Source organism: Taudactylus pleione, unplaced genomic scaffold (assembly GCF_031769625.1).
Source record: "Taudactylus pleione unplaced genomic scaffold, aTauple2 ptg000290l, whole genome shotgun sequence".
In the NCBI taxonomy this organism is placed as follows: Eukaryota; Metazoa; Chordata; class Amphibia; order Anura; family Myobatrachidae; genus Taudactylus; species Taudactylus pleione.
In genome coordinates, this window is record NW_028284692.1 from 726,068 (window position 1) to 751,830 (window position 25,763).

A 25,763-nucleotide genomic window follows, 5' to 3' on the forward strand; every position below is an offset into this window, starting at 1 on the left:
TGCTTTAACTGCAGACTTTCAGATTTAATTTGAGGGTAATTACATCCAAATCAGGTGAACGGTGTAGGAATTACAACGGTTTCTATATGTGCCTCCCAATTTTTAAGGGGCCAAAAGTAATGGGGCTATCAACTCAAAAGCTATTTCATGGACAGGTGTGGGCTATTCCCTCGTTATTTCATTATCAATTAAGCAGGTAAAAGGTCTGGAGTTGATTCTAGGTGTGACATTTGTATTTGGAATCAGTTGCTGTCGACTCTCAATATGAGATCCAAAGAGCTGTCACTATCAGTGAAGCAAGCCATCATTAGGATGAAAAATCAAAACAAACCCATCAGAGAGATAGCAAAAACATTAGGTGTGGCCAAATCAACTGTTTGGAACATTCTTAAAAAGAAAGAACGCACCAGAGAGCTCAGCAACACCAAAAGACCCGAAAGACCACGGAAAACAACTGTGGTGGATGACAGAAGAATTATTTCCCCGGTGAAGAAAAACCCCTTCACAACTGTTGGCCAAATGAAGAACACTCTCCAGGAGGTAGGTGTATATGTGTCAAAGTGAACAATCAAGAGAAGACTTCACAAGAGTGAATATAGAGGGTTCACCACAAGATGTAAACCACTGGTGAGCCACAAAAACAGGAAGACCAGATTAGAGTTTGCCAAACAACATCTAAAAAAGCCATTACAGTTCTGGAACAACATCCTATGGACAGATGAGACAAAGATCAAATTGTACCAGAGTGATGGGAAGAGAAGAGTATGGAGAAGGAAAGGAACTGCTCATGATCCAAAACATACCACCTCATCAGTGAAGCATGGTGTTGGTAGTGTCATGGCGTGGGCATGTATGGCTGCCAATGGAACTGGTTCCCTTGTATTTATTGATGATATGACTGCTGACAAAAGCAGCAGAATGAATTCTGAAGTGTTTCGGGCAATATTATATGCTCATATTCAGTCAAATGCTTCAGAACTCATTGGACGGCGCTTCACAGTACAGATGGACAATGTCCTGAAGCATACTGCAAAAGCAACCAAAGAGTTTTTTAAGGCTAAAAAGTGGAATGTTGTGCAATGGCCAAGTCAATCCCCTGACCTGAATCCGATTGAGCATGCATTTCACTTGATGAAGACAAAACTGAAGGGAAAATGCCCCAAGAACAAGCAGGAACTGAAGACATTTGCAGTAGAGGCCTTGCAGAGCATCACCAGGGATGAAACCCAGCGTCTGGTGATGTCTATGCGTTCCAGACTTCAGGCTGTAATTGCCTGCAAAGGATTTGCAACAAAGTATTAAAAAGTGAAAGTTAGATTTAGGATAGTTTAGTTTGTCCCATTACTTTTGGCCCCTTAAAAAGTGGGAGGCACATATAGAAACCGTTGTAATTCCTACACCATTCACCTGATTTGGATGTAATTACCCTCAAATTAAATCTGAAAGTCTGCAATTAAAGCACATCTTGTTTATTTCATTTCAAAGCCAGTGTGGTGGTGAATAGAAGCCAAAATATGAAAATTCTGTCAATGTCCCAATATTTATGCACCTGACTGTATAAATAGCAAGGACCACTATTTAGTTTCTTATATTATTGGCACTGTACTATGATGGAACCGAGTAAATCCAAATGGTACACATATATTTAGTATATTTATCAATATACATATAGATACTCCGCAATGGACAGAGTGGTTGTAGGCTAAGATATTCACTACTATTTGTCTGCTAATGGCATGCAGCGGTCTTGAGGGGTATATTTTTCACAACAGTAAAACCAAATTTCCTTAAACAGTAGTGTCAGATTCACTAGTTATAATGTTCATTGAGGAATCAAAACAGTCATGTCCCTCAGTAATGTGTGATATCATATCACTGCTTGCTCAGTCATATTTGATTCATGCTGTTAAGGAATTAAAATTGCTACAGCAGTCACACTATAATATAATGTATCATTCTTGTCACTGCGCTATATTCATGAGCACTCACAGAATGTATCAATCTGATGCCGCACATCTACTAGGCGACTGTGAAACAAGAGCACGATTACGACAATGTAATCATGCAGTCGTTTCACAGTCTGTGATGTGCCTACACTGAACGTCCAGTCGTTCAATGTAGGCACATCAATCATCCCCGAACATGGTCAACCTGATGACATCGTCAGGTTGACCAGCATGTTCGGGAGATGATAGATGTCAAAAACGACCAGCGGGCACAAGCATCGCTGGTCGTTTTCGACATTAAAATGCCCGATTTGCGGATGTTGTTACCGTTCAATCGCTCTGTTTAATCGCATAGTGGATACTAGTCTTGAGAATGATTGATATTTTGCAGGCAGCAATAATGTTGTCTTTGTTACTGTTGCTGGCAGACTGTGATAAATTCTGCCCAGTTTAATATTAGAAATAATTCCCATCCACTTCATTGACCGTATCTTGCATAGACACACAGATATAATTTATATAGTCAAATTTCCATAGATCTATTTATTTTCAAATACATCAGTATATTCAGGTGAGACTATATAGATTTAAATATAAACTGCAGCCAACCATAGACACATTTATTGTTGGTAACACTATGGTGTTTATCCAGATTCTAAAACTCCCACATATATATTGTTACAGTGCGAGTGTATTATTCCTCCTGAAGATAATGATCTCCATTTAGGGATTATTCTTCATATGATATTAAATATAGGGGACATTGGAGTTTATTGGCAGAGAGTAGTATTGCCGTTCAGTATTAGTGACACTCAGTGGGTAGTTTGTATAATACTCAAAACCTCCTCACGCAGTTCTGCCCATAAGTGAGAGTGCTGCTTAATATCAATGTCATTCAATTTACTATATTCATATTGATTTCAGCTCAAACTACCTCACTCTTACATTTAATTATTTCAATACTGTGCTAGTACAGGTAATCATATATACATTTCATGAAAACATGCAGTGGACATGATGAAATGCCAACGCACGCGTTCCACTGTATAGACAGCTTCATCAAGGCTGTAAGAAACAGAAGTTGCATGAGGACATGCAAGAACTTAGCAGTCAAGAATGTGATCCCTGCCATTGTGATGTATCACTTTGCTGCTCCCCTTCCACAGCAGCTGTAATGAACTACAAGCCCCACAATGGGATAATGGCCACAGCATATTTGTTATCTTACCTCAGACTTATTTGTTTCATATAATACTTTCTTGCCTCACATCTCGTTTGTTTTTTGAACTGGACATCCAGCCATTGCTAATGACCCCAGACTCAGGTACTGTACTTTATTCTGCAGATCTAGATTCTGGAAACCTTCCTATGGAATCCCTTCATATCATTATGTTATCTTAATATGAACAAAGTTTAATAACATCATTTATGTATCTTACCACCCACGCAGGGGATGTGGTGTACATGGCAAGTGTTGCTGAGAAGAATGAATATGTTCTTAATGAGACTGGGGTTATTTTCTATGGAAGCTCACAGACTCCATGGAGTAGACCATGGGACTATGGCCAGGTAACTTTTTAGGACCTTTTCAACTACATGAACATGAAGTCTTTGAAATTAGCGAGATGTTTGTCTAATCACCATTATACAGTAGAGAGCTAATTGGTGAATACTATACAAAGCTGAGTCGATTTTACAGTGATCACCAATGGGTTCTGTGCAGTATAATGGAACTTGTCACAAATGATTTCTACACAGTATATAGGTCTAGAATGTGCCTTCGACTACATGCAATGCAGAGCGACAGAGTTGACTTTAGACAAAGCGTGCCACAAGGAAGATGCCAAAGATAAGATTTACAGCATTAGAATTGTACCCAAAATCCTATAATATATAAATAAAAATCAATCATATTAAAAACCAACACACAAAAGGGAGTGATAAGCATAATCCATTTCACTGAATAGTATATAAAAAACAGTCCATTCTCTTATACTTTGTGAACATTCAGATTACATTTTCTGGTGACTAGAGTACAATGCAGACCTTACTCTCTGAATGCTACTATATACTATACAGACATACATTTTTGGTGACAACTATACAATACAGACAACAATCTGCTGTTTTCCTATATAACAAGACAGAACCCATATTATACTGTGCTGCTGTCTAGAAGAGAATATAGACAGATACTACATTTCCCTTTTGGGTACCCTACTCCTTCCTTATCAAGGTGGTTTCTAAGACTAGAGCTAGGAGCTATCATAACAACCATAGCCAGCTTCCAGCACTTTAATTAGCACATAGTATCACATGGGAATTTCTACACTGCATTCTGATTGGCTCCTGGAGCTCTTTGTAGAAACTTAATTCAGGCTTCTATTACCTTGCCATGTTTATAAGGTGCCCTTTATTGTACCTACTTTAACTGACATTACAATGCCACCAATTGATGGCAGACATATGTTTTGGGTCTCTCCTGGTGGTTTTTTTTTTTATTGCACCGCTGTATTGTTCCTTTGCTCAACTTGTGGTTTGTTATTTATCTCCTTAATTGCAGTTTGAAGAAGGCATCATCGATGTCAGTTTAAAATTACTGGACAGTAGTGTAGAGTACAGAAGAAATCCTGCTACAGATGTGGCTCAGAGAAATGACCCGGGCAATGTGGGAAGAATACTAAGCGCCATGGTGAGCAGCCAATAATAGTTATAACGTTTGTAAGAAACTATACAGGGAATTGAGACTTGCAGTAAGTTATGGTGTATAAGTTATCAGGCTACTCTGGACAGTGGGCCAAGAGGTAGTGTCACCAGGGGAACCAAAGGTCTCAATTCAACCAAAACAAATACTCTATGCACTTGTATAAGAATATGTTTGATCTAATTCTAATACATATTAGGATATAGAATTATGGTAAACAATTTGCTATAATGAGATCCCAACTATGATGGTGTGGTCCAGACAATAGTATCAAGACTATTATGACTACATATTAAAACTCACAGAAGTGTAAGACTAAAATAAATTAGCAATATTATAGGAGAAAAACTTTATTTTAATGAATGAATGAATGAGGTAATCTACAGTACTAGCAGGTTGGACTTTGAAGTGACTTTTCATACTTCCCACCTACTGTATGTGCATTATCGGGTGCATCCACACAGTTAATTTAAGCACAGACTGATTTTCCATGGTTAGTTCCAAGGACCATAAAGTCAGCTAGGGAGACAACTAGGAGAATATAGAGCAGGAATATCGGTTCATAGTTTTTGTGGTCTGCAATAAACTCATATTGAGTCTAATCAGAAATATCAGATTTATCTGTGAACAACTAATAAATAATGTTAACAGTATAGGAAGCAGTTTTGAGTTAAGAAATCAATTTTTTTATTTACATTTTAAAAGGAAAATGTCACCTAGGCACCAGAGCTCATGAAGTTGCCATTAGAGTTGCATGGATACAGTTTATAAACATCAAGCTGCTTTCCAAGCCATAGAATTGTAACTTGCACAGACATGGTGAGAGACACAACTATTAATTATCCAGCTGCTGACAAACAGAACAGCCTGGAGAAATTGGGTTTGTCTCCATTCCTTGTTTTTGAATGTATTATACAGCTAATAAGGTATGGGCTACTTGGAAAGGTTTCAGATGGAGGCATGTATTAGACAGACAATTTAGGGGACTATTCTATTCATTTTATACATATAGCAGCAGATATAAATATTACATTATATCAACACCCCATGTTCTGGAGGACTGAATAATAACCCAGGTAATATTAAATGCGTTGGTACAGACATTTAAAAAAAAAAAAAATACACTCCCTCATGCAGAAAAACATTGGTGAAAGCCAATGATACTACATGTCGCCAGAAATAATGGTATTATTGTTGGTGAGAACAATTAAATACATTGGGTAAAGTAATAATGCTCTATCGCTACCGAAAACTCCCATTTTTTTGTTCGGAAATAGGGCTTTTCTTCCTTTGCTAAATAGGCACCTAATCTGAATTAAAAAAGATGGCAGCACTCCACCAAAATCCTCAACCAAACTCCAGTGCTAGTCTGCTGGGTGTGATTAGCACTATAACAGGGATACTCGGAATGCAGAGTCCCTCTGACAAAGTGGAAACCAGGTCCAGGTTTGTCAGTGCAGGTCTGTTGCCTCTGTGGGAAAGGGGAGCAACAAATAGAAAGCATGCCCAACAGACATCCAGCTCTTGCGAAAAGGCACTGGGACTAGTCAGTAAATGGCCTCCAATGCTTGCTGAAACATAAAGTTCCCCAATGGCTGGTAGTAGTTCCAAAATTAGACAAATAACTGGGGAATCAGTGCTGCTTACAATTGGACATGAAACCTTTTGGTTTTCTTGCTCATCAAAAGCCTCAGTTTGTACACGGTAAGTAGGTACTTCTGTTGCAATGAGCTGTGGGTTGGGCATGATTAATGGAATATTGGGAGCAAAACGGTAAAGAGTGAAATGGCCTCACTGAATGTAAATGCTGCATATGAGTCTAGTTCATTGTTTTCTCTTAAGTACAGGGCTGTATAATCAAAGTATCACTACTTAGAGCACTGTGGATCAAGTTCTAAGGCTTGTAATGAAGAGAACTTTGGACAACAGGTACTTCAGAGGATGCCGTAGCCATTTATTGGAAAAAATGTATTTCCAAATTTTGTCACAAGGTGGAGATGTGGCAATACACTTGAAGAGCACTAGAATTGCTAAGGCAAAAATGTACAGAAGAATGGGTCATCAGCTGCTACTTTAAGACATCTTGACTACCCTGTTCACCGGACCTCACCGTATGTGACTTTTGGTTTTGAGGTTTTTTTTTGAAGGACCAGGTGTATCAAGAAGAATGTCACACAGTACCCTGTCAGATCTCAAAGACAGCATTAGACATCACATGCTGACTATTCTACCTGACATATTACATTCTGCTTTAGAGAATGCTGCTCTTTGAATGGAAACTGATGTTGACCACAGTGGAGGACACATTGAACAATTGTTGTGCTCTTTAAGTGAGTAAAGCAGTACCCATAAGTTTTTGTGGGGACTGTGATACTGCTGAAATGAGAAAAGTTCCTTATGTTCTCATATCAATTAAACTTTTTAGATGTTACAAAATGCATTGACAACAACATACTATTGCAACCAAAGTATTCTCAGCTTTGCTACAGTAACCAATAACCAAATTTTTTCTTTAGGTTAACAGCAACAATGATAATGGAGTTATTGTTGGCAACTGGAGCGGGGACTACACAGGTGGCGAGGTGCCCACAAAATGGAATGGAAGTGTTGACATTTTGCGCCAATGGATGCAAAGTGGACCTGTGAAGTTTGGACAATGTTGGGTTTATGCTGGTGTTCTATGTACAGGTCTGTAAGATTAACTACATCATTAAAGAAAATCTGTAGCTAAACATAATAGATTCGATACACAAGTTTGTAGTCTAAAATCTAATTAATTGTTTTTTGTTTTTAAATTAAAATTTGCTTACAGTATCAGGCCATCCTGCAATGGACTTTGAGATGCCTTTAAGACCCCTATGCCAAAATGATTTAACAAAATGAATTGCTTTAATTCCAAAATATTTCCATATCCCCTTTACCTGCTGCTGTGCAGAGCTTCAACGAGAAGCCCTAGGGGAAACACTATTGAGTTTACTAATATAAAGGGGAAAAGCTGGATTCTGCTTTATATGTGTTTGTGTTTAGTGCTTAGATGCCTGGGAATACCTGCCCGTGTGATCACAAATTTCGATTCAGCTCATGATACAGATGAGAACCTCAATGTGGACCGGTATTTTGATGAGGATGGCAACGAAACTCCAGACACAGCTGACAGTGTATGGTAAGAGATGTTATTTTTAGATAATTGGGCAAGTCATTGTTTCAAGAATCTAAATGGCACTATCTGTACTTGCACCATAATAGAACATAATTTTATGGTACATTCATAACATTTTTCAAACCATGTAAACATTGCTATTACAAATATAGCTTAGAGCTATGTTTTGGAGGTGGAGTTGTTAGGTATTTTACACAACCTTGTTCTTCCCCTCCAGCCTAGTAGATGGGTGTTGAAATCCCCACCACTTCCACTGCTGGAGAACTTTCTTTAGATCCTGAGGTCCAATGGACTACCAGAAATATGATCATAGGACAGAATAGAACATCTCACTGTTATTTCTAGCACTTGATCTAATTTTTGGGTTTTCAAAAAGCTTTTCTGCAGATCTGCAACAGCAGTCCAAGAACAAGTCAGTGAAAGAAACAACTGCATTGTGTGAAGGCCTCCTACTGTTGTGTACTAGTCTGAGGAATGTCATATTGTGTAACCCTCTTTTCTCCAAATCTGCAGATCAACTTTAAATATCACCTTGTTAACAAGATGTCATGGAGGCCCGGCCCAGCTTATATTTTGCTGGGACATTAGGCCATAAGCCTTGTCATCATACAGAATTGATATAAAATAAAAATATAATTGAAGATAACCTTATAATAGGCTAGTAAATGTGAGATATCTGTCTGAGAAGTGTTAAGTCAGATATTGTAAAATACCTATACTTAAAACTGTGTTTAACAGGAATTTCCATGCATGGGTTGAAGCTTGGTTTGCTAGAAAGGACCTTGGTTCTACATATGATGGCTGGCAGGTTTTGGATGCCACCCCACAGGAAGAAAGTCAAGGTACAATATTTTAACATTTAAATATATTATTCTGTAACATTTAAATTGAGGGTTTATTTCTCCTTAACTGGTAGGAAAATACGTACATAGTTTGTGCACAGTACTATCTCTTCTACAGTTTGTAGGCATGCATAGAATATGTGTTAAGAGTCATAAGAGCAACTGGTAAAGGCAAAGTAGCTATCCATAGACTTAAAAAGCAACAGTGTGATCATCAGAATTTAATTTTTTCTTAGAAATTTTCATTTTAAAAATGCAAAAGAATTTCTTGAACTTTTGATTAACAAGAAAATGTATTTGAGAAGCTCAAACATATTCAACCATGTTCAACCTCTGTAAACTGGTTCAAGATGATTTGCTAGATTGCAATCAAGCCTAAATTGATACAATTCAGCTACTTTTAGTGCCAAATCTTGAACACAAATTATAAACTTCAAATAAAGTAGCATTCACAGTTTGAAATAAACATTTAGAAAATACTGTACATTTTAATAAACTTTAAATCTTATTAAATATTGTTTCAAATAAAAAAAACCTACTAACTCTGAATTTAATGGAAATATTGAGTCGTGAGTAAAAGTTGATCTTGAATAGCAAACATTGAAAGCAAATATCAAAACTCAAAAGTGATCGGTAAACTAGAGTGGTGCCAGATAAAATAAGCAATGTAGTGGTCATGATATTTATTTATATTCTAATTGGATACTATTGGTTATATCACCTTTTCTCACAGTAACCTGCGGAACTATTTTTATAAATATCCTCCATGGTTTCGTTTCATAATTTATTAGGGCAGATGCAAGACAAGCCTGGTCTCCTTTCATCATGCTATTTATATATACTCTGTTGTCTTTGCAATAGGTTCATACCGTCTTGGACCATGTTCTGTAAAGGCTGTTAAAGAGGGAGATGTGGACCTACAGTATGATGTACCTTTCGTATTTGCTGAACTGAACGCTGACAAAGTAGACTGGTTGGTGTATTCTGATGAGTCAAGAAGAAAAATCCGTTCAAACACCAACTCGGTAGGAAGATTAACCAGCACCAAGGCAGTTGGTTCTAATGCTCGAGCAGATGTAACCAACAACTATAAATATGCAGAAGGTAAAGAATATTTCATTTTATTTTTCTGTGAAGTATATTTTTTTAGCTAAAAAAATTAAACAGCCAATAAAACAAAAAATAAATAAATAAAATAAAGGCAGCTTGTAACATCTACAAATGTGTAAAAGAGGTTTTAACTTGGAATGGACCATACATGAAGTAGAACTGAAAATAACCCTGTAAACTGAGAACATGCAAATGCATTGTGTAACTTTAATAAAATGCCCCTTTAATGTCAGTCAGTTGTCTTAACACGTTTCCAGTGTTGCAGGATGGGAAATCAATGTACTATGTACAGATGAAGAGCAACGATTTTAGACAAGAGGTGCACTCCTGTGCTAATATCATTGGTATTTATGCACAGAGCACTCAGCTGAAATACCATCTTCTCACATTGGGGCTGGAGCAGAGTGATACCAATGGCAGTCTGTGTACATAAATTAAGTATGCTGCTTATGTTCACAAACCTGCCCTGTCCCTATGCAAGGTTGTGTGATTCTGACACTTGCAGATATCAGTGACAAGGATCATTAGGTTTGGTGGCATTTATCACAATTGTAACAAATAGGCTCCTATAGCCTTGCAAGGGTTTTTGAGTTAACAAAGCTGAACTCGCTGCCATTAAGAGAATCTGAGATTTGGTAAATGACAAAAATTGATCAATAAGAATTTTGACGTAGACTGTAACCCATCAGCATTTTTATACATGTCATATAACACTGTACTCGTTATTTCTAATTTGTAAAATATTTTAAATATTTTCAGGCACTCCCAAAGAAAGGGAAATATTTAGGAAGGCTCAAGGGAAGCTGCAAGGTTCTTCTTACATGACACTTGCATCAGCCTCTGCAAGACGGGCTGTTGCGTTCTCAGCCCATGACACAGAACCAGCACCAAAGCCAGATTTTTACGGCACTTTCAAACCAAGCACTGAGACCCAGTTTGGCCAGGATGTCACTTTAACCCTGACAGTGAAAAACACAAGTGCCAATAACATGTCCTTAAAGGTCAAAATGACTGCCACGGCCATTGTATACACCAATGCCTCCGTTAAAGACATCCTAACCAAAGTCCATTCTGTCACCCTGGGTCCAAATGAAGGTATGTTTCATTGTATCACATATGTTTTATTACATTGGATCTAAACCTTTTATTATTTGTGCAAAGGAATGTTCACCTTTATTTATATGTTAGCTCTGGTTACACAATAAACCATTTAAAAGTTGCTCATTCCAAAATAAAACTGCCCAGCTAGTAGCAATATATGATTTATCTTTGTTTTATCTTCATCAAGTGTTTAAATGATGCTCAAGAACAGGGAATGGATTCTGCACAGGATATTCCTCCTATATCCTAGATTGCCAAACGGTGGCAATCGTCCGGTATCTGCAGGGTTGGACTGGCCCACAGGGGAACTCCCCGGTGGGCCACACTGTCTGGAGGCCCCATCCCTTCCTCTAGGTGTCAGGTTCCAGACTGTGCACTCAAATTATACATTGTTACTTTATTAGTGGGTCAATTACCTGGCAGTTACCTGGTGGAGCAGGACCACAGATAAACATGGATTCTTGGCGCACTTCTATAGAAACTACACCAAACTTTGACAAATGGTTAGCCAAGCGGTTGTAGTGGTTGGTCATACCCCCTCTGGTGGTTGACCACACCCCTTAAGCATGGGCCCCTACCACTGCATACCCCCGGTGGGCCCCTCATGTCCAGTTCGACACTGGGTATCTGAGGTGTAAGTTATATAATCATGATAAACTGACCTATGAATGAATGAATACACAATGGATAAGAGATAAAGTAGTCGTGGTGCTCGCTAGAGTCAGACAGTAGTAATCCAAAAGGTGGAGAAAAATAGACTCTTTGCTAGGGGCATTCTTATTTCTTAATATTATCATTATTAAAAGTTTTGTTTTAATCTATTCACTAATACTATAAGAGTGCTCCTAGCAAACAGTCTTCTTTTCTCCCCCTTTTGGATTTCAACTGTTTAAATGTCATACTTAAGATGTATTTTTATTGGTAAAGAAAATAAAATGTTTATTAAAGGGATGTAGTTGGCACACATGCGGTCACGATGCAGATGCTCAGAATCCCGGCTCCAGCAGGGACCCGACGGTAAGTATTAGGCTTATGGGGAGGTTTTGAGTTTAGACCCTAGGGGGAGGGTTAGGGTAAGGATGTGGGGGGGGAGGGGGGAGGGTTAGGCTGCGGAGGGGGGAGGGTTAGGGGGTTAGTGTTAGTATACTTACATGGTTGTGGTACTAGGGTGAGGTTTAGGGTTAGGCTGGGGTGGGGTTGAGGTTAGGCTGCAGGGGGGAGGGTTAGGGTTGGGCTGCCAGGGGGTTAGACTGCGGAGGGGGGGGTGCTGCAGGTGCTGCAATCATGCTTTGTGCGTCTTTATATGCCACCATCAGTCGCATCATTTCACCAGCCCTATGCTAGGAGCAGATCATCCATCAGAGTATGGCTTCCAATATGAGCAATTCAGCATCTCTATACGTTTCACTTCAGCAACACTCCCATACTACATTACATCTGCATGTGATTAGCCAACCTCCTGTAACCACTCAGGAACGCCCACCACAATTCTAATACACTTCTTGGTGTATGCGAGTCTGAATTTGTACTGCAACTCTGTAAGGACCCCATTAGGATGCATGCTAGATGCAACTCTGATGAAAAACAAGAAAAAATAAAACACATTGGCCCCTACAGGAAAATGCATGGAACCGACCCAGTGGGAACTTTCTTGCTTTCCCGGTGGCCCAATCTGCCCCTGGTTATGTCAGTATGCGCATATGCACAGGGTCGAGGAGTGCGGCTGCCACTGCACGGGGGGTGGAAGTCGCCTTCTTGACTCTGGAGGTGTCCCCACCCTCCACCCCCCCTTGCCGGTATTCATGGTATGAGCTCATTGGGAGGGAAGGGGTGGCGGCAGTGCAGCACACGGTGCACATGATGGGCCGGTAATCCTTACCGAGCAGCACCACCTCCCGGTGCTCTAGTTGGCCGGGATTCTAAGAGACAGGGGCATGCCGCGAGACCAGGCCTCATGACTTATGGCACGCCCCCGTGAAACTTAACTATGCCCATTTTGCGCGCGCACAAGGGAGACTGCCAGTCCCGGGCTGTCCCTGCATATGCATATCATGTTTTCTTATTTTTTAGATTTCATCATGTTGCACATTCACCAACTACACAAGTTTTTTTTTTTTTATTAATTATAAGTTATTTTCCCACAGCATGGACACATTTGGCAGAATACCAAAAACAGAACTTAGAACAAACTCATTAAAATCTATTCACTTGACGGTTTCTCTTTGTTACAGAGAAAAACATACCACTTACCATAACATACGCACAGTATGAAAACGCCATAACTACAGACAATATGATCAAAGTTGTGGCTGTGTGTGAGGATGAAAAAGGAGGGAAACTATTAGTGGATACAGTCATTACACTTAAGAGCCCACCCATTGTGATAAAGGTACTGTATGAGTATAAAATAACCTTAAAGCTCTATACAAAATATAAAATGCTCTTGTAAGTCTTTACCATGTATGTAAGAAGTAAATAAATATATATTGAAAGCACGTTATAAAAGTATATATTCCCCCTAAATCTAAGATTCAGTCTGTCAAGATACAGTTTAATTTTACAGGAGTAATTTACAATTATTATTATTTTGATGACTATTAATAAAATGTAGCCAGCACACTACATAGGGCTGTACAATATGGGGCACACACAGAGATCAAAACTGGATATTAACCAACAAACAAATCAGTAAGAGGACTCAGCTAGGTATATAGTCAGAAGGTCGACACCAGAATGTTGATAGATTCTGAATGTCGACATGGACTTTATGCTGGCAACAAATATGTTGACATACAATAGGTCAACATGGTAAAAATTTTACATGTTCAAAACGTTAACATTAAACATGCCAACAAAGAATGTTGACATGATTTTTTTTTTATTTTTTTTTTTTAGAGTTATGGTTAAGTTTATGGTTATGTTTAGGGTTAGGGGTTTGGTTTAGAGTTAGGCTAAAATAAGCAAAAAAAATGTTGACATTCTGGTGTCGACATGGTAAATGTCAGCATTCTGAATGTGTTTACATTTTAACCATGTCTACATAATTGTATGTTGCCATATTTGTTGTCGACCAAACATCAATAATCGACATTCTGTCGACTTTCAGAACCCATCGACATTCTGAATGTCAATTAATGTCGACTAGTCATACCACACTACTTGGGAGCCTACAATTTATAGGGAATTTGGAGATTTGGTACTGTACAGTCGGACTGCAGTGGGAATAGTTGTTTAGTACTGTAGGGCTAATTGATGCAGTCAAGAGTCAGGGGTTTTTGTGTATAGAAGGAAAAGAAATATAAGTTTGTCGGAACTCTGAGGTGTGGTAGTAATCTGGAAGAAGAAACTAGGGGGGTTAAGAAGGTGGCACAGGTGTTTGAAGACTGCAGAAAGAGATGAGTTTTTTTGAAACGATTGAAAGTGCAGAGGCTAGGGGAAAAGCTTTGTATGCGGAAGGGAATTCCAAAGATTGGGTGCAGCCCAAAAAAGGCCTGTAATTGGGAATGGGAGTAGGTAATAAGTATACATGTGAGGTTCAAAGTAGAGGGGTCAAGATATTTTGATAGAAGGGAAAAGATATATGTTGATGCAGTTTTGTGGCTTTATATGTTTGTAGAAGTATGTTATATTTAGTTAAGACAAATAAAGGCAACTAATATAGGTAACAATAAAAGAGGAACAGCAGTATAATGGTGCATACACACGGTCAGATCTGTCAGATGAACGATGAACGATTTTACCAATGATTTGAATGATTGAATAATTTCAGACAGATAGTATTAAAATAAATTAAATCATCAAAATCTGACTGCAAACACAGAGTATGTCAGATATCGTTATCTGACATGCGGGAACGCGCATCGTTCATCGTTGCAGGCCCACATGTCAGATTTTCTTTCAGATATGAACAATTTTTAAAATGTTATCGTTCATATCGGACAACAAATCTGACCATGTGTATGCACCATAAGAATGTTTTTCCTGGAAACTTAGTCTGATTGCTGCATTCAAAATAAAATGTACGGAAGAAGCTCTGTTCAGGGGAAGACCAGTAAGAAGGAAACTTGAGGGTCATATAGACAAGGCTCTTAAGAAGCTTGGTGGGGCATGAGTTGGGACAGAAGTATGCAAGAGAGTAGATTTTAGGTAACAAATGGTTTTGTTTTGTTTTTCAGATGAGTCATTTCTTTATTTATGATGGAAATATATAAGTGGCAAGAGGAGGATTACAGAATTACAGATGTTAGTTAAGACTGGGATGAGCACAGGAGAGCATAGGCTCAAGTAGTACAGGTAGTAGAATGGGTGAGGAGGAGAGTAAATATATCAACTTCATTTAGAACAGCAAAATGAGGTGAAGGTGCCAGGGAAGAGGAACCTATTTCATGTAGAATCTTGTCAAATTTGTCTTTGAAGTAGGAAGCCAGACCTTGGCCAGTGCTGATGTTTGGGAGTAGAAGCCTGAGAGGACATGAGATTGGAAACATGCTTGTTTGGCAGCATTAACAGCTTTTCACTAGGAATGGTAGATAGCAGTATATCTGAGAAAGCCATGAAAATGTGAGATACCCCAATGATGTTCTACTCAGCGGAAAGGTTTTGAAGGCATTACTGTTCATTTAATGAATGTGTTAATTGGGGGAGATTGTGCTCCATGCAGAGAATAAATACTAGCTGGATGTACTTCATCAAAGGCTGTTACAAGGGTTTTATTAAAATGTATATATTATATTATTTTATATATGTATATACTAAATACCATTTTGTTTTTCTTTTCAGATTACAGAACAAGCCCATGTAAATAAGCCTCTTCATGTAGAAATTACATTCACCAATCCCATTGCGGAGGATGTTGAGAACAGTGTTCTGACAGTAGAGGGCAGTGGGCTGGTAAAGGAGCAGATTAAGATTGAGTAAGTGTGAAAGTGTTATTGTTGTTATTATTATTATTATTATTATTATTATTATAGAGCCACAATGCTAATGAATATACTACTATCAGCTGGTGTGTTCAGTACTTAATCAGCCAAACAGAAGCTCCTAGCTAGTGCACCATCACACACCCTTATTCCAGGACTCCAGTACCCATAAAGAGAGAGACAAGGAGAGGTGGAGAAGGGCTCCCTGATGCTCTGTGTTGGTCCCGCCTGCACCAGTGATGATATGGGAGTGGACGGGGCAGGGGGCATGCCTGTAGCGCTACTAGCCGGAAATGCACCCTGCTAGCCAGATGCAGGAGTCGTAGGGCAGCAATGGTGCTGCACCCAGGGCCAGGGCTGTAGAGAGCATGTGCTGGGCTGGGGAGACACAGGCTGCTGCTGATGACAGTTAAGGGAGGGCGAGTGGCAGATTTAGTACCTGCTCCCATCCCTGTCCATGCCCCTGCCCAGGACCCTGCACCCTGGGAGACGACCCTGCTCGCACACCCCTCCCTCCAAGGTAGCTATTCTAGTGCTCAAGGCGACTTTTATAAAGCTCCTAGTTCAGAAACCCACAAAAGCTAGTCATTGTTTTCTCTTTTCTAGTTATCACTACAGGTTATGTACAAAATTCACCATTTGTTTTCTCAATAAAGCATTCTATACATGCACATGTCCAGTCATCCCGCCTGAGCCTGTGTATGATTTACTCATACACGCTGACTGAGGGAGGGGGGGGTTGATTTAACAAATCTTTGGTATGTTGTGTTAAAGGGACTACTTTTTATCTTTGCTATTTTTTTGTATGATCTTTATGTTTTCATCACACTATTACTGTATCTAATTTTCAATAACATCATCAATATTTTGTCAATCTCCACAATCAGTCTGGCTGTGCAAACCTCTTTCAGGTAGTTATTCCAGTCCACCACCATGCTGCTGCATAGTTCAAGCTGCCATCTGCACCAATTGATGGATGTCAGCTGTTCTGACCAGCAATAGATGAAGCTGGAAAGAACTGACAAAGGGGATGCGGTAGTGACATGTGGTGAGGTTTATGGCTGGGGAGTCACACATGGAGATGGGTCTGAGTGCTGGGAGCCCTTCTCATCCCCTACTTACTGTAATTCTCCCCTCACTACATTAAGCTTCAGTGTCCATTGATTCTCCTACCTGCATCACTGTGTCTTCTCTTGCTGCTGCTGACTGAGCTCCAATCCCTAAACACTACAGTGAACTTCCTGGTCACATGACACATCCAAGGTGTCCAACAGTGCTCAAGGCATGCCCCACATACTCGGAGGCATGCCTCTATTAGGTCTCTTTCAGTGCAGTTTACTGCCCGTGGTTTGGCCCTGCCCCCAGCTCTGCAAGCAGTGTCTCGCTATACAGAAGTGAGAATGAGCTGTTTGCTGCCTCATCTCTCATCTCCCTGCAGTCCCACGGGGCTCCACTAGCTGGTAAGTGTTAACTATAAAAATTATTACAATGAACAAAGATGATGTTAATAAGTTATAAATATCTTCTTTGTATTATTCTAATCATTTTTATATCAAATCTCAGGAGAATGACAGGGGAGGCTCTACCCTGACTGCATGTCCCTGGGATGCAGCTGCCGCCAAATCAATTCCTCACTTTCGGGTTCACTTTAGCGTGTGTGGAAGTTAGCAATTTCTGAGTAAGATCAGAACTTGTGCAAGTCTGCGTGAGGCTGTAATGGTACTCGATTGCAGTCTTGCTAAACATTACGAATGTGTGTAAGGTAAAGTGGACGTCCTTATGTAGTGCAGCAGCGGCATTGCAATCGCAATGAATTAGCATACTATCACAGTTGAACTGCGTGTGTAATTGCTACTGCATTCGTAGTTGCGATCCGTAATCAAATCCAAGCTATCATTTAACTAGTACATTCTATAAAATGATAGGTCAAGTCTAATTGTCTGCTATGGACAAAACCTCCACTTGTACTCTGTAGAAGGTTAGCATAATATCCCCCTAAATGTCATCTGATCACTTACTGCTCAGATGGAGAGACCCAGTAACTATGGTCAGACACGGGTTTTCTGCCAACCTGCAGCTAGCTGGTGTTCTGCTCTGTATAACCGCTACCGGTGGTGACGGTTATATTGAAAGATGGCTGGGGACTTTGTCCAATCACTAGGCCACATCCTTATGAGCTCTGCAGAGGAAATATAATACAAATAATAATAATAGAGCAGATGAATAAAAATAACAGCCCTACATAGAGCTGCACTGCAGATCCTCAGAGGCTGCCTACTCCCTCAGACACTAACTGTAACTGAGGAGGGTTGGGGAGGGGAGGAGCTTCAGCCCTCTAAGAATGTGGTTAACCTTTATATGCCAGCTCCTTAGCCCCCTGTTAGCAGCGTCCCCGAGATAGGATGGTGGAAAAAAAAATTGTTTACAAAATTATCACTTTAATACAGAGGAAATAGAAACAATCAGCGGTTTTACTAGATAACAAAGCATACAATTGTTGGGGTCATTTTTCTGCTGATTAACCCCTTTCTGCTGCATAGCATAGTGATAGAGCTCTCTTCTACACTGCGCTGCAGTCACATTTCCTCCAGTCTGTGGTAAAATACTAAAAGGGTTCAATCCAATAAAGTGCGAGTTCCCTCACAGCAGGAGTAAATGCAGCTGTATCCTGTATCCTGTATGTCACACTTGCGATACCTCTGGACTCACGGATTTTTGTTTGCAGCCCTATAGGGGCATGTCTAGCTAACCTGCTCTTTGTGTGCATTTGTTTTTGTAATGCATCTTTTTTTTTTTTTTTCTGTGTCATATGTGTGTATAGTGATATTTTTAATTGTTTTACTGCATGAGTGCCCACCATATCCGTTGTAATAAATGTATTCTCTTACAGCGTGCCTTCACTTAAGAAGAATCAAAGATCGGTGACCAAGGTAGACATCATTCCTTACCGAACTGGCCAAAGATGTGTCGTGGTGGACTTGTCATCCAATAAGTTCTCTGACGTTAAGGGGTCATTACTTGTTAATGTTGTCTAAACAAATTTGGTTATTTTGCTGGGAAACTAGTCAAATGAACGGAATGTAATTGAACAATAAAATGTGTTTATCTTAATGAGTAATATTCGTATTTGACCAGAGTTTCATTGTAGTACATTAAATAATTCCTGCACTTTACAATTCTCAGTTATAAACATTGTGTGATGGGGAACCCTGACAGGGCAGACGTGTGACTTCTACAATGGGGGTCAAGCTCAGGATGCTGATGTTTTTTATTAGGGCCTTATTCAGAGCTGGACGCAGTGGCTGTGCTAAAATCTGCTAACGCCGCAGGAGGCGTCTAAAGAAAAAATACGCCCACTATCGGCTTCTCTGATCTGCTGTTGCGTCTGAAGACACAGCCATCGGATCAACTTGTGACCATCGGACATCTGAGTAGCCCTTAGGTTAAAAATCACACTGCCAGGGTCAGTGACCCTGTGTCCAAGGACGCAGCCACTGGCTTCAGCATGCCCAGAAAACAGGGTCAACATGCCCCGTTTTCAGTAACGCTCCCCCAAAGCCAGCAGCATGTCAACCATGTTAATCTTTGGGGCACTGTGACCAACATCGCAGCAACAGATCTGCACAGTGCGGCTCCTGCGCATGCGAAGACCTACAAACAATGGAGGGTTACGTAAATATTGAATTTACTTACATTTCTGAATATGCCATCCCCATGTTTATGGAGTGATTATCACTAAACCATGCAGCGACTATCTATTCGCAGTGTGACAGTCAGGGAGCGTTTGGGGGTGGTAACAGAAAATAGTGCCGAGGAATGACGGTCAAGGTGTGTCGCGACCATTTCGGGGGCGTCTCCTCCTGCAATTGCGATCCCGTATGCAAGGAATATGGCTCCTGTGTCTCAATTCCTACAGCTTTCTGTGGGACCATACACTCACTCAGGACAGGAACAATCAACTGTTCTGCAACAGATGCCGTGTCTTTGTACACAGATGCTATACACTATTAGGTTTACATAAAGTGGGGAAAGCCTCTCTAATACTATATTTTACACAAATGCTTGAATTTGCAAAGCAGGTTGGTGTCTCAATACATCTCCCAGTGGCTGCGACATTTGCGTATTTTTGCAGAGCAGCTGCGACAGCATTAGCGTACAACTGTGAATCAGGCCCTTAGTACTGTGTGACACTGCTTGGGAAGAAAGCTTACTCATGATAAACAATTACCCCATGTCCCTGCCAAAAATCCTGGTACATACATATATACTTGGGTTGATGCAAAGTTGGCCATAAATGTGCCCCAAATCGCTATACCTTCACTAATAGCTTTGAATAAAGTGTTATAAAACCCTCTCTAATACAAATACAATAAATAGAAGTCTATCTGGTTTAGAAAAGTAATAGCTAAAATGCATAAGAATAATATATGTACAAGCAACAAAGAAAACACCAATCAGTGCAATCACTTCATCAATTCGGAAACAAGTGAAGCACTAGCAACTGTACTCATTATAAATGTGTATTTGCATCTGCTGTCAAACAACTGCAAAAAGAGCCATATCTGGGCAGTAACCTGCCCTGTGCTGGTCCTGCCCCAAACATGTGACCTATGGAGTCACAATGAGGGGGAGGGGCCACTGGGACAAGGAAGAAGCTGAGCACCAAGGCCCATATTCAATTTGAGGCGAAAAGTCCGGATCCTGTCATTTTCGCCTGTTTTGCTTTTACTCCGTATTCAATTTGAAAGACTTTCCGCCTAGGCGGAAAGTCAATGCAATGTACAAGGCGAAAAAGTTTCGCCTATGAATAGCAAGCGGAAAAAAGTGCAGAATTGGGGTTTTGGGGTGCAACGTTGTGGGAACCCCCATGCAGCCTTCAGACAGTCCCCCAAAGGTAAACTGTGGCAAAAAATGACTTTGAAAAAGGGGACAAAAAAAAAAAAAAAGCTGGGGTACAAAGTTAAAAACTAGCGAATTTGACTCTGAGGGGGTCCCCAAGTATGCCCCAGGTGTTTTTTTTAATTGCAGGTGCTTGCGGCAGGTGGATTTTTCATAATTTTTTTCAACTTCACTTTAGCAACTTTTAAATATACTGACCCCCATTTTCAATTTAATTTTCAAGTACCCCAAATTTGCTGGCATAAGTTATTTACAGGAAAAAGTACTCCTGAATACTATTCTGCACCACGTATAGAAAAACGCTATTTAGCAGCTAGTGAGCCCATTTAAAAACACCAAATACCTTCAGCAAGCCAAATCGGGGGGGTACCATAGTGAACCCCCATGTCAGAGCATCTTTTGGGGGTATCAGGTTGATTTCCCCAAATCTGACAGGACTTTCCGCCGTTTTCGCATACTTTCAAATTGAATACGGGGTAAAGCGGGCACGCACGCGATACTTTTCCGCCTGCAAAACAGGCGAAGTAGGCGAAAAGTCCAGGCCGCGAAAAAGTATCGCAGCTCGGCTCAAATTGAATACGGCTCCAAGAGTGTAATTAGGACGCTGTGGACAGATTTGCGGCATACTTGCCTACTCTCCAGAAAGGGGTGGGAGGCTCCTGCACCCTCGGCAGAGTGCCCAGATCTCCAACATTCTGTCAGCTTTCTAGTGATGTTCGCAGGATGGGGAAATAATGGCAGGAAATTGCGGGTCAGTAGGGAAGGGACAGGACTAAAATTACGCAATTACATAATTTTAGCTCCGCCCACTCCCCACTGACCCGCAATTTGCAGCATTTTGCCATGACGTGACAGTCCGGGCCCGCCCCCTAAAGTAGTTAGCTGCATCTCTACAAGCTTCTCCTAGACCTAGAGAGAAAACCAAAAACTATGCTATGCATGCTGCCGGTTTTCTGGGATGTTGCATATTTTATGCTACACAAAATACAGACACACTGATATTCTACTCAAGAAGAATAAAGGAAGACAATACCATTAGCCTAATAGTGTAGAAGAGAGGAACTATTCTACCAAGTAATTCCAAACTGAATAACTAATAATTTACTGTATTATTGAGCACTTCAACCAAACATCACTTCGGTAGGTTGTCATCTGTATCTTCTGACTGAATTGGATTTTCCACTACGTTATGTAGCAGATTTTGAGGCATATTTATTAATAGATGTGACCAGCTCCCGATAATGAGGATTCCTTATCGCTGCAATTTGCGGTAATAAGGGATCCTTATTCACCTAAATGTACAGTGTGTTTCACTGCTATTGGCCCCAAAGTTTTTTCACCAGATAGTGATTGGTGAACTTCGCCAGTGGCTTCTGACCTCCAAACTGCTGAATAATTGTCTTTGGCATGACTTTATTGACTCAGTTTTCCAGGACGTCTGGACAATACGCGTTGTTCAGCTGTGTACCGGTTCATATCGACATGTAAGACACAGACACAATAAATGTGGGTGCCTCATTACACAACATCACTGTCAGAACCAGACATACCTACAGACTAGCAGTGGCGGCTCCAGAGCTGGGGCATACTTGCCTACCCTCCCGAGAGCCTCACGGAAATCGGGTGCCGCTCCCGCCCACCCGGAAAGGAAGGCAAGCCTCCTGCAGCGGGGGTGGACGATGACGTGTCATCATGACCCTGCCCCCCGATTCACAGTGCCGGTAATCTGCATTGTGTAGCGGGGACGGGGCCAAAATGACGCGATCACATGACCATGCCCCTGTTCTGCCCACAAATGCCAGGTATTATGTCCAGCCGCACCCCCCCTATGCCAGCCATGCCCCACTGCTATGCCAACCTGGCTGCTCCCTCCCTGTCAGCAAGGATGAGCTGGACCTGCAGCACAGTCCAATAGTCTAACAGGGGAACCACACCAACTGCCATCCTCACTGGCAGTTGGAGTGGTTCCCATATTTGAATTTTGGACTGCTGACTAGGGTGGTGAACAGCTGGCCTTCACTTTGCACATGCCTGAACAGCTGGCCTAGATGCTAATGGCGAGTACTTTCAACACTTGCTATGGCGTCCTCGTGTTTCTCATAGACCAAGGTATAGTCTGTGTCACATTTCACTAAATTATGTCAATAAATTTAAAAGTTATAAGAAAACTTTGAGGCCAATAGCGAGTGACACACCATGTATTATTACTAAGTCGCCGGGACAGTACAAGTACAGTGATTGTATCTGTGATCACTTTACTAACTATTTCGGCAAGCTGCACAAGTGCTGATGGCGGTCAGCTCATGTGCAAATGGGGAGTCGGGGGGGGGGGGATCCTACGGATCCCTCTGCCAAAAAAATCTGCGTAATGTCGCCCATATGCTAACACCATTCTGGAATTAGGTAAATTTGACAGCTTTGCAGCCCCCATAGAAACCTATGGGGGCTGTGGCTGCTGTTTGAAATGGAGGACCCACGGCAGAGAGACATATCTCATATCTCCGGGAAGGAGAAGCCAGGTCGGCAGCATGATTGCGTCATCGTGGCCCCACCCTCCAGCTACACAGTGCTGAGATCACAGACATTGTAAAGCGGGGATTACTTATCTTTAGTTATTATATCTATTCTTCTGAAGTCTTTTCCAATGATTCATACACATAAAAAAGAAAAAAATAGAGAATCTAGTGCAGACAGTTTCCACAGTACAATAGCATTGGAGGGAAAAAAAACTTTTGTAATGAGAGATTTTCCCAATATGATTATATATATGATGTACTAATCCATCAAAACAAGTTTTAGTACAATATTTTAATATATATGAGTAAATAATACACAGCCACAACACATAAATTATGGGGTTAAAATCACAGAAAACATAAAAACAAAAACTTTTAGTGAAGTTGGCCTCATACCAGAGTCAGGTAAAAAATGAGCCTGTAGTAAGCTTGAGGGATAGATGGAAAAAACCCGGGATCCACCTCAGCTACCTTCCAGGAACGTCTTCCACACAAGTCTGGATAGAATGCCAACCGCAATCCCCCTATTCTCAGCCAACGCGTTTCTACCTCTCCGGAGGTCTTTCTCAAGGCAATGGGGGTCCTATTGTTACAAGCCTCCTTATATACCCCTATCAATTAATATCCTGATATGTGGGAGGAGCCAACTTCATTACAATAAATATACCATAAAAAAATGCCCAAACTTTATGTTATCTTATACTACCTACAAATACAGTGATCTCATTATTTGAACAGAAGAAAATTCATGTTTTGTCATCATCCCAAAAAACGTAAGTTAACGGACCCGCTACTTCCGGTCCGCGCTCCCGCAGTAATGTAGTCTAAAGTCCATAGATGCACGTGGGTCCTATGTCCTGTGCAGCCCATAATGGTGTCCTCCTTCCCCCGTCTCTTGGTTCCTTGCCACCATAGAGCCGACGCCAGAGACGAGAACCGGAAGTGATGTCGCGGTAATATGAAAAACCGGAAGTAAGTACTCTAGAGTCGTAAGGCATCTTGGGATATGTAGTTTTATTATCCCAATAGTTCGTTTATGTCCCAAATAGATCTTATGGATAATTATAATGTTCCTAATAAATAAGAATATATAAAAAAAACATCTTAGTTACTGCAAGACCTTTTAAAATGTCAAGACACAACCCCCAATATAAAAATAAATAAATAAAAAGCATTACCTTAATAAGAACATCATTAAAAAAGATAAAAAAGGTGCATACTGCATATAAATAATCTATAATTATTCTAAAAACCACTTTAATTCAAAATCCTTGTTTAATCCTTGTGGATATAAAGTTTTAAAAGTATAAATAGAGTGCATCTCTGCTTTTGCTAATTCTTTCGCTAGATTATTGTTTCTCCAATTTCCCTTTATTTGTTTTAAAATACCAAAGACCTTTATCTGTTTGATATCACATTGGTGGATTTCTTTAAAGTGCATTGATAGTGCATGTGTTACCAGGCCTTTCTTTATATTTCGCAGATGCTCTGCTAACCTTATTTTTAAAGGTCTGGAAGTTCTCCCAATGTAGAACATGTCACAGTTACAACCTATATAATAAATTACATTTTTAGAGTTGCACGTAGTAAAGTCCTTAATAACGTGACTAATGTCCTTTATCTGTACCTCTGTACACTTCCTTTCTCCTTTAACAGTTTTACACATTATGCACTGGCCACACCTATGAAACCCCTTTGTGGAGATCTTTCCTTTTTCAATTGGTGGAGAAAGTGCACTTTTTACAATCTTATCTTTAATACTTTTAGCTCTTCGATATACGAAGTTAGGTTTTTCTGGAATTAAGGTTTTCAATATTGGATCGCCTTTCAAAATAGACCAATGCCTTCCTATAATTCGTTCTACCTGTTTGTATTGTGAATTATATTCTGTAACAAAAGAAAGATTAAAGCCATTATCCCTCCTTGTTTTTAATTGTTTATTTAATAATTCTTCCCTTTTCAAATTATCACACTTGGTCATGGCTTTCTCGACCTTATTTTTATTATATCCACTTCTTTCAAAACATTGCACCATACTAGCAGCCTGTTCCTTAAATACTTTATCGTCTGAACAGTTTCGTTTGAGTCTTTGTAATTGACTATTTGGAATAGAATCCAACCAATTAGAATGGTGACAGCTGGTTGATTCTATGTATGCACCTGAATCTGTAGGTTTTATAAAATTACGAGTCAATAATCTTCCATCTTGGATATAAATAGTCAAATCTAAAAAATTGACAGTAGTATTACTGATTTCAAATGATAATTTAATATTATAATCATTTTGATTTAAAATTTCACAGAAGGTCTCCAGTACTTGACGTTCTCCCTTCCATATAAATAAAATATCGTCAATGTATCTGGCCCAGGACACCAGATTCGCCCCGAATTCACTAGTCCACACATGTCTAGTTTCCCACATGCCCATAAATATATTGGCATAACTCGGGGCGAATCTGGTGCCCATCGCTGTACCAACCTTCTGTAAATAAAAACAGTCCTTAAAATGGAAATAATTATTTTCCAGAATAAAACTTATCCCTTTCTTTAAAAAATTCTGGAGTTC

General features: G+C 40.1%; 1 protein-coding gene across 1 annotated transcript in view; it reads left to right on the forward strand.

The window, feature by feature from the left end:
* LOC148511780 (protein-glutamine gamma-glutamyltransferase E-like) overlaps positions 1-18,877 on the forward strand; it is a 44,952-nt gene extending 26,075 nt beyond the window's left edge. The window contains exons 4-13 of the mRNA XM_088482679.1: positions 3,397-3,515; positions 4,510-4,638; positions 7,167-7,338; positions 7,678-7,813; positions 8,549-8,652; positions 9,514-9,756; positions 10,522-10,857; positions 13,095-13,252; positions 15,643-15,776; positions 18,673-18,877. Of these exons, the coding sequence (XP_088338805.1) occupies positions 3,397-3,515; positions 4,510-4,638; positions 7,167-7,338; positions 7,678-7,813; positions 8,549-8,652; positions 9,514-9,756; positions 10,522-10,857; positions 13,095-13,252; positions 15,643-15,776; positions 18,673-18,817 (1,676 nt within the window). The 3' untranslated portion in view covers positions 18,818-18,877. The remainder of the gene's footprint in view (positions 1-3,396; positions 3,516-4,509; positions 4,639-7,166; positions 7,339-7,677; positions 7,814-8,548; positions 8,653-9,513; positions 9,757-10,521; positions 10,858-13,094; positions 13,253-15,642; positions 15,777-18,672) is intronic.
* The last annotated feature ends 6,886 nt before the right edge of the window (positions 18,878-25,763 follow it).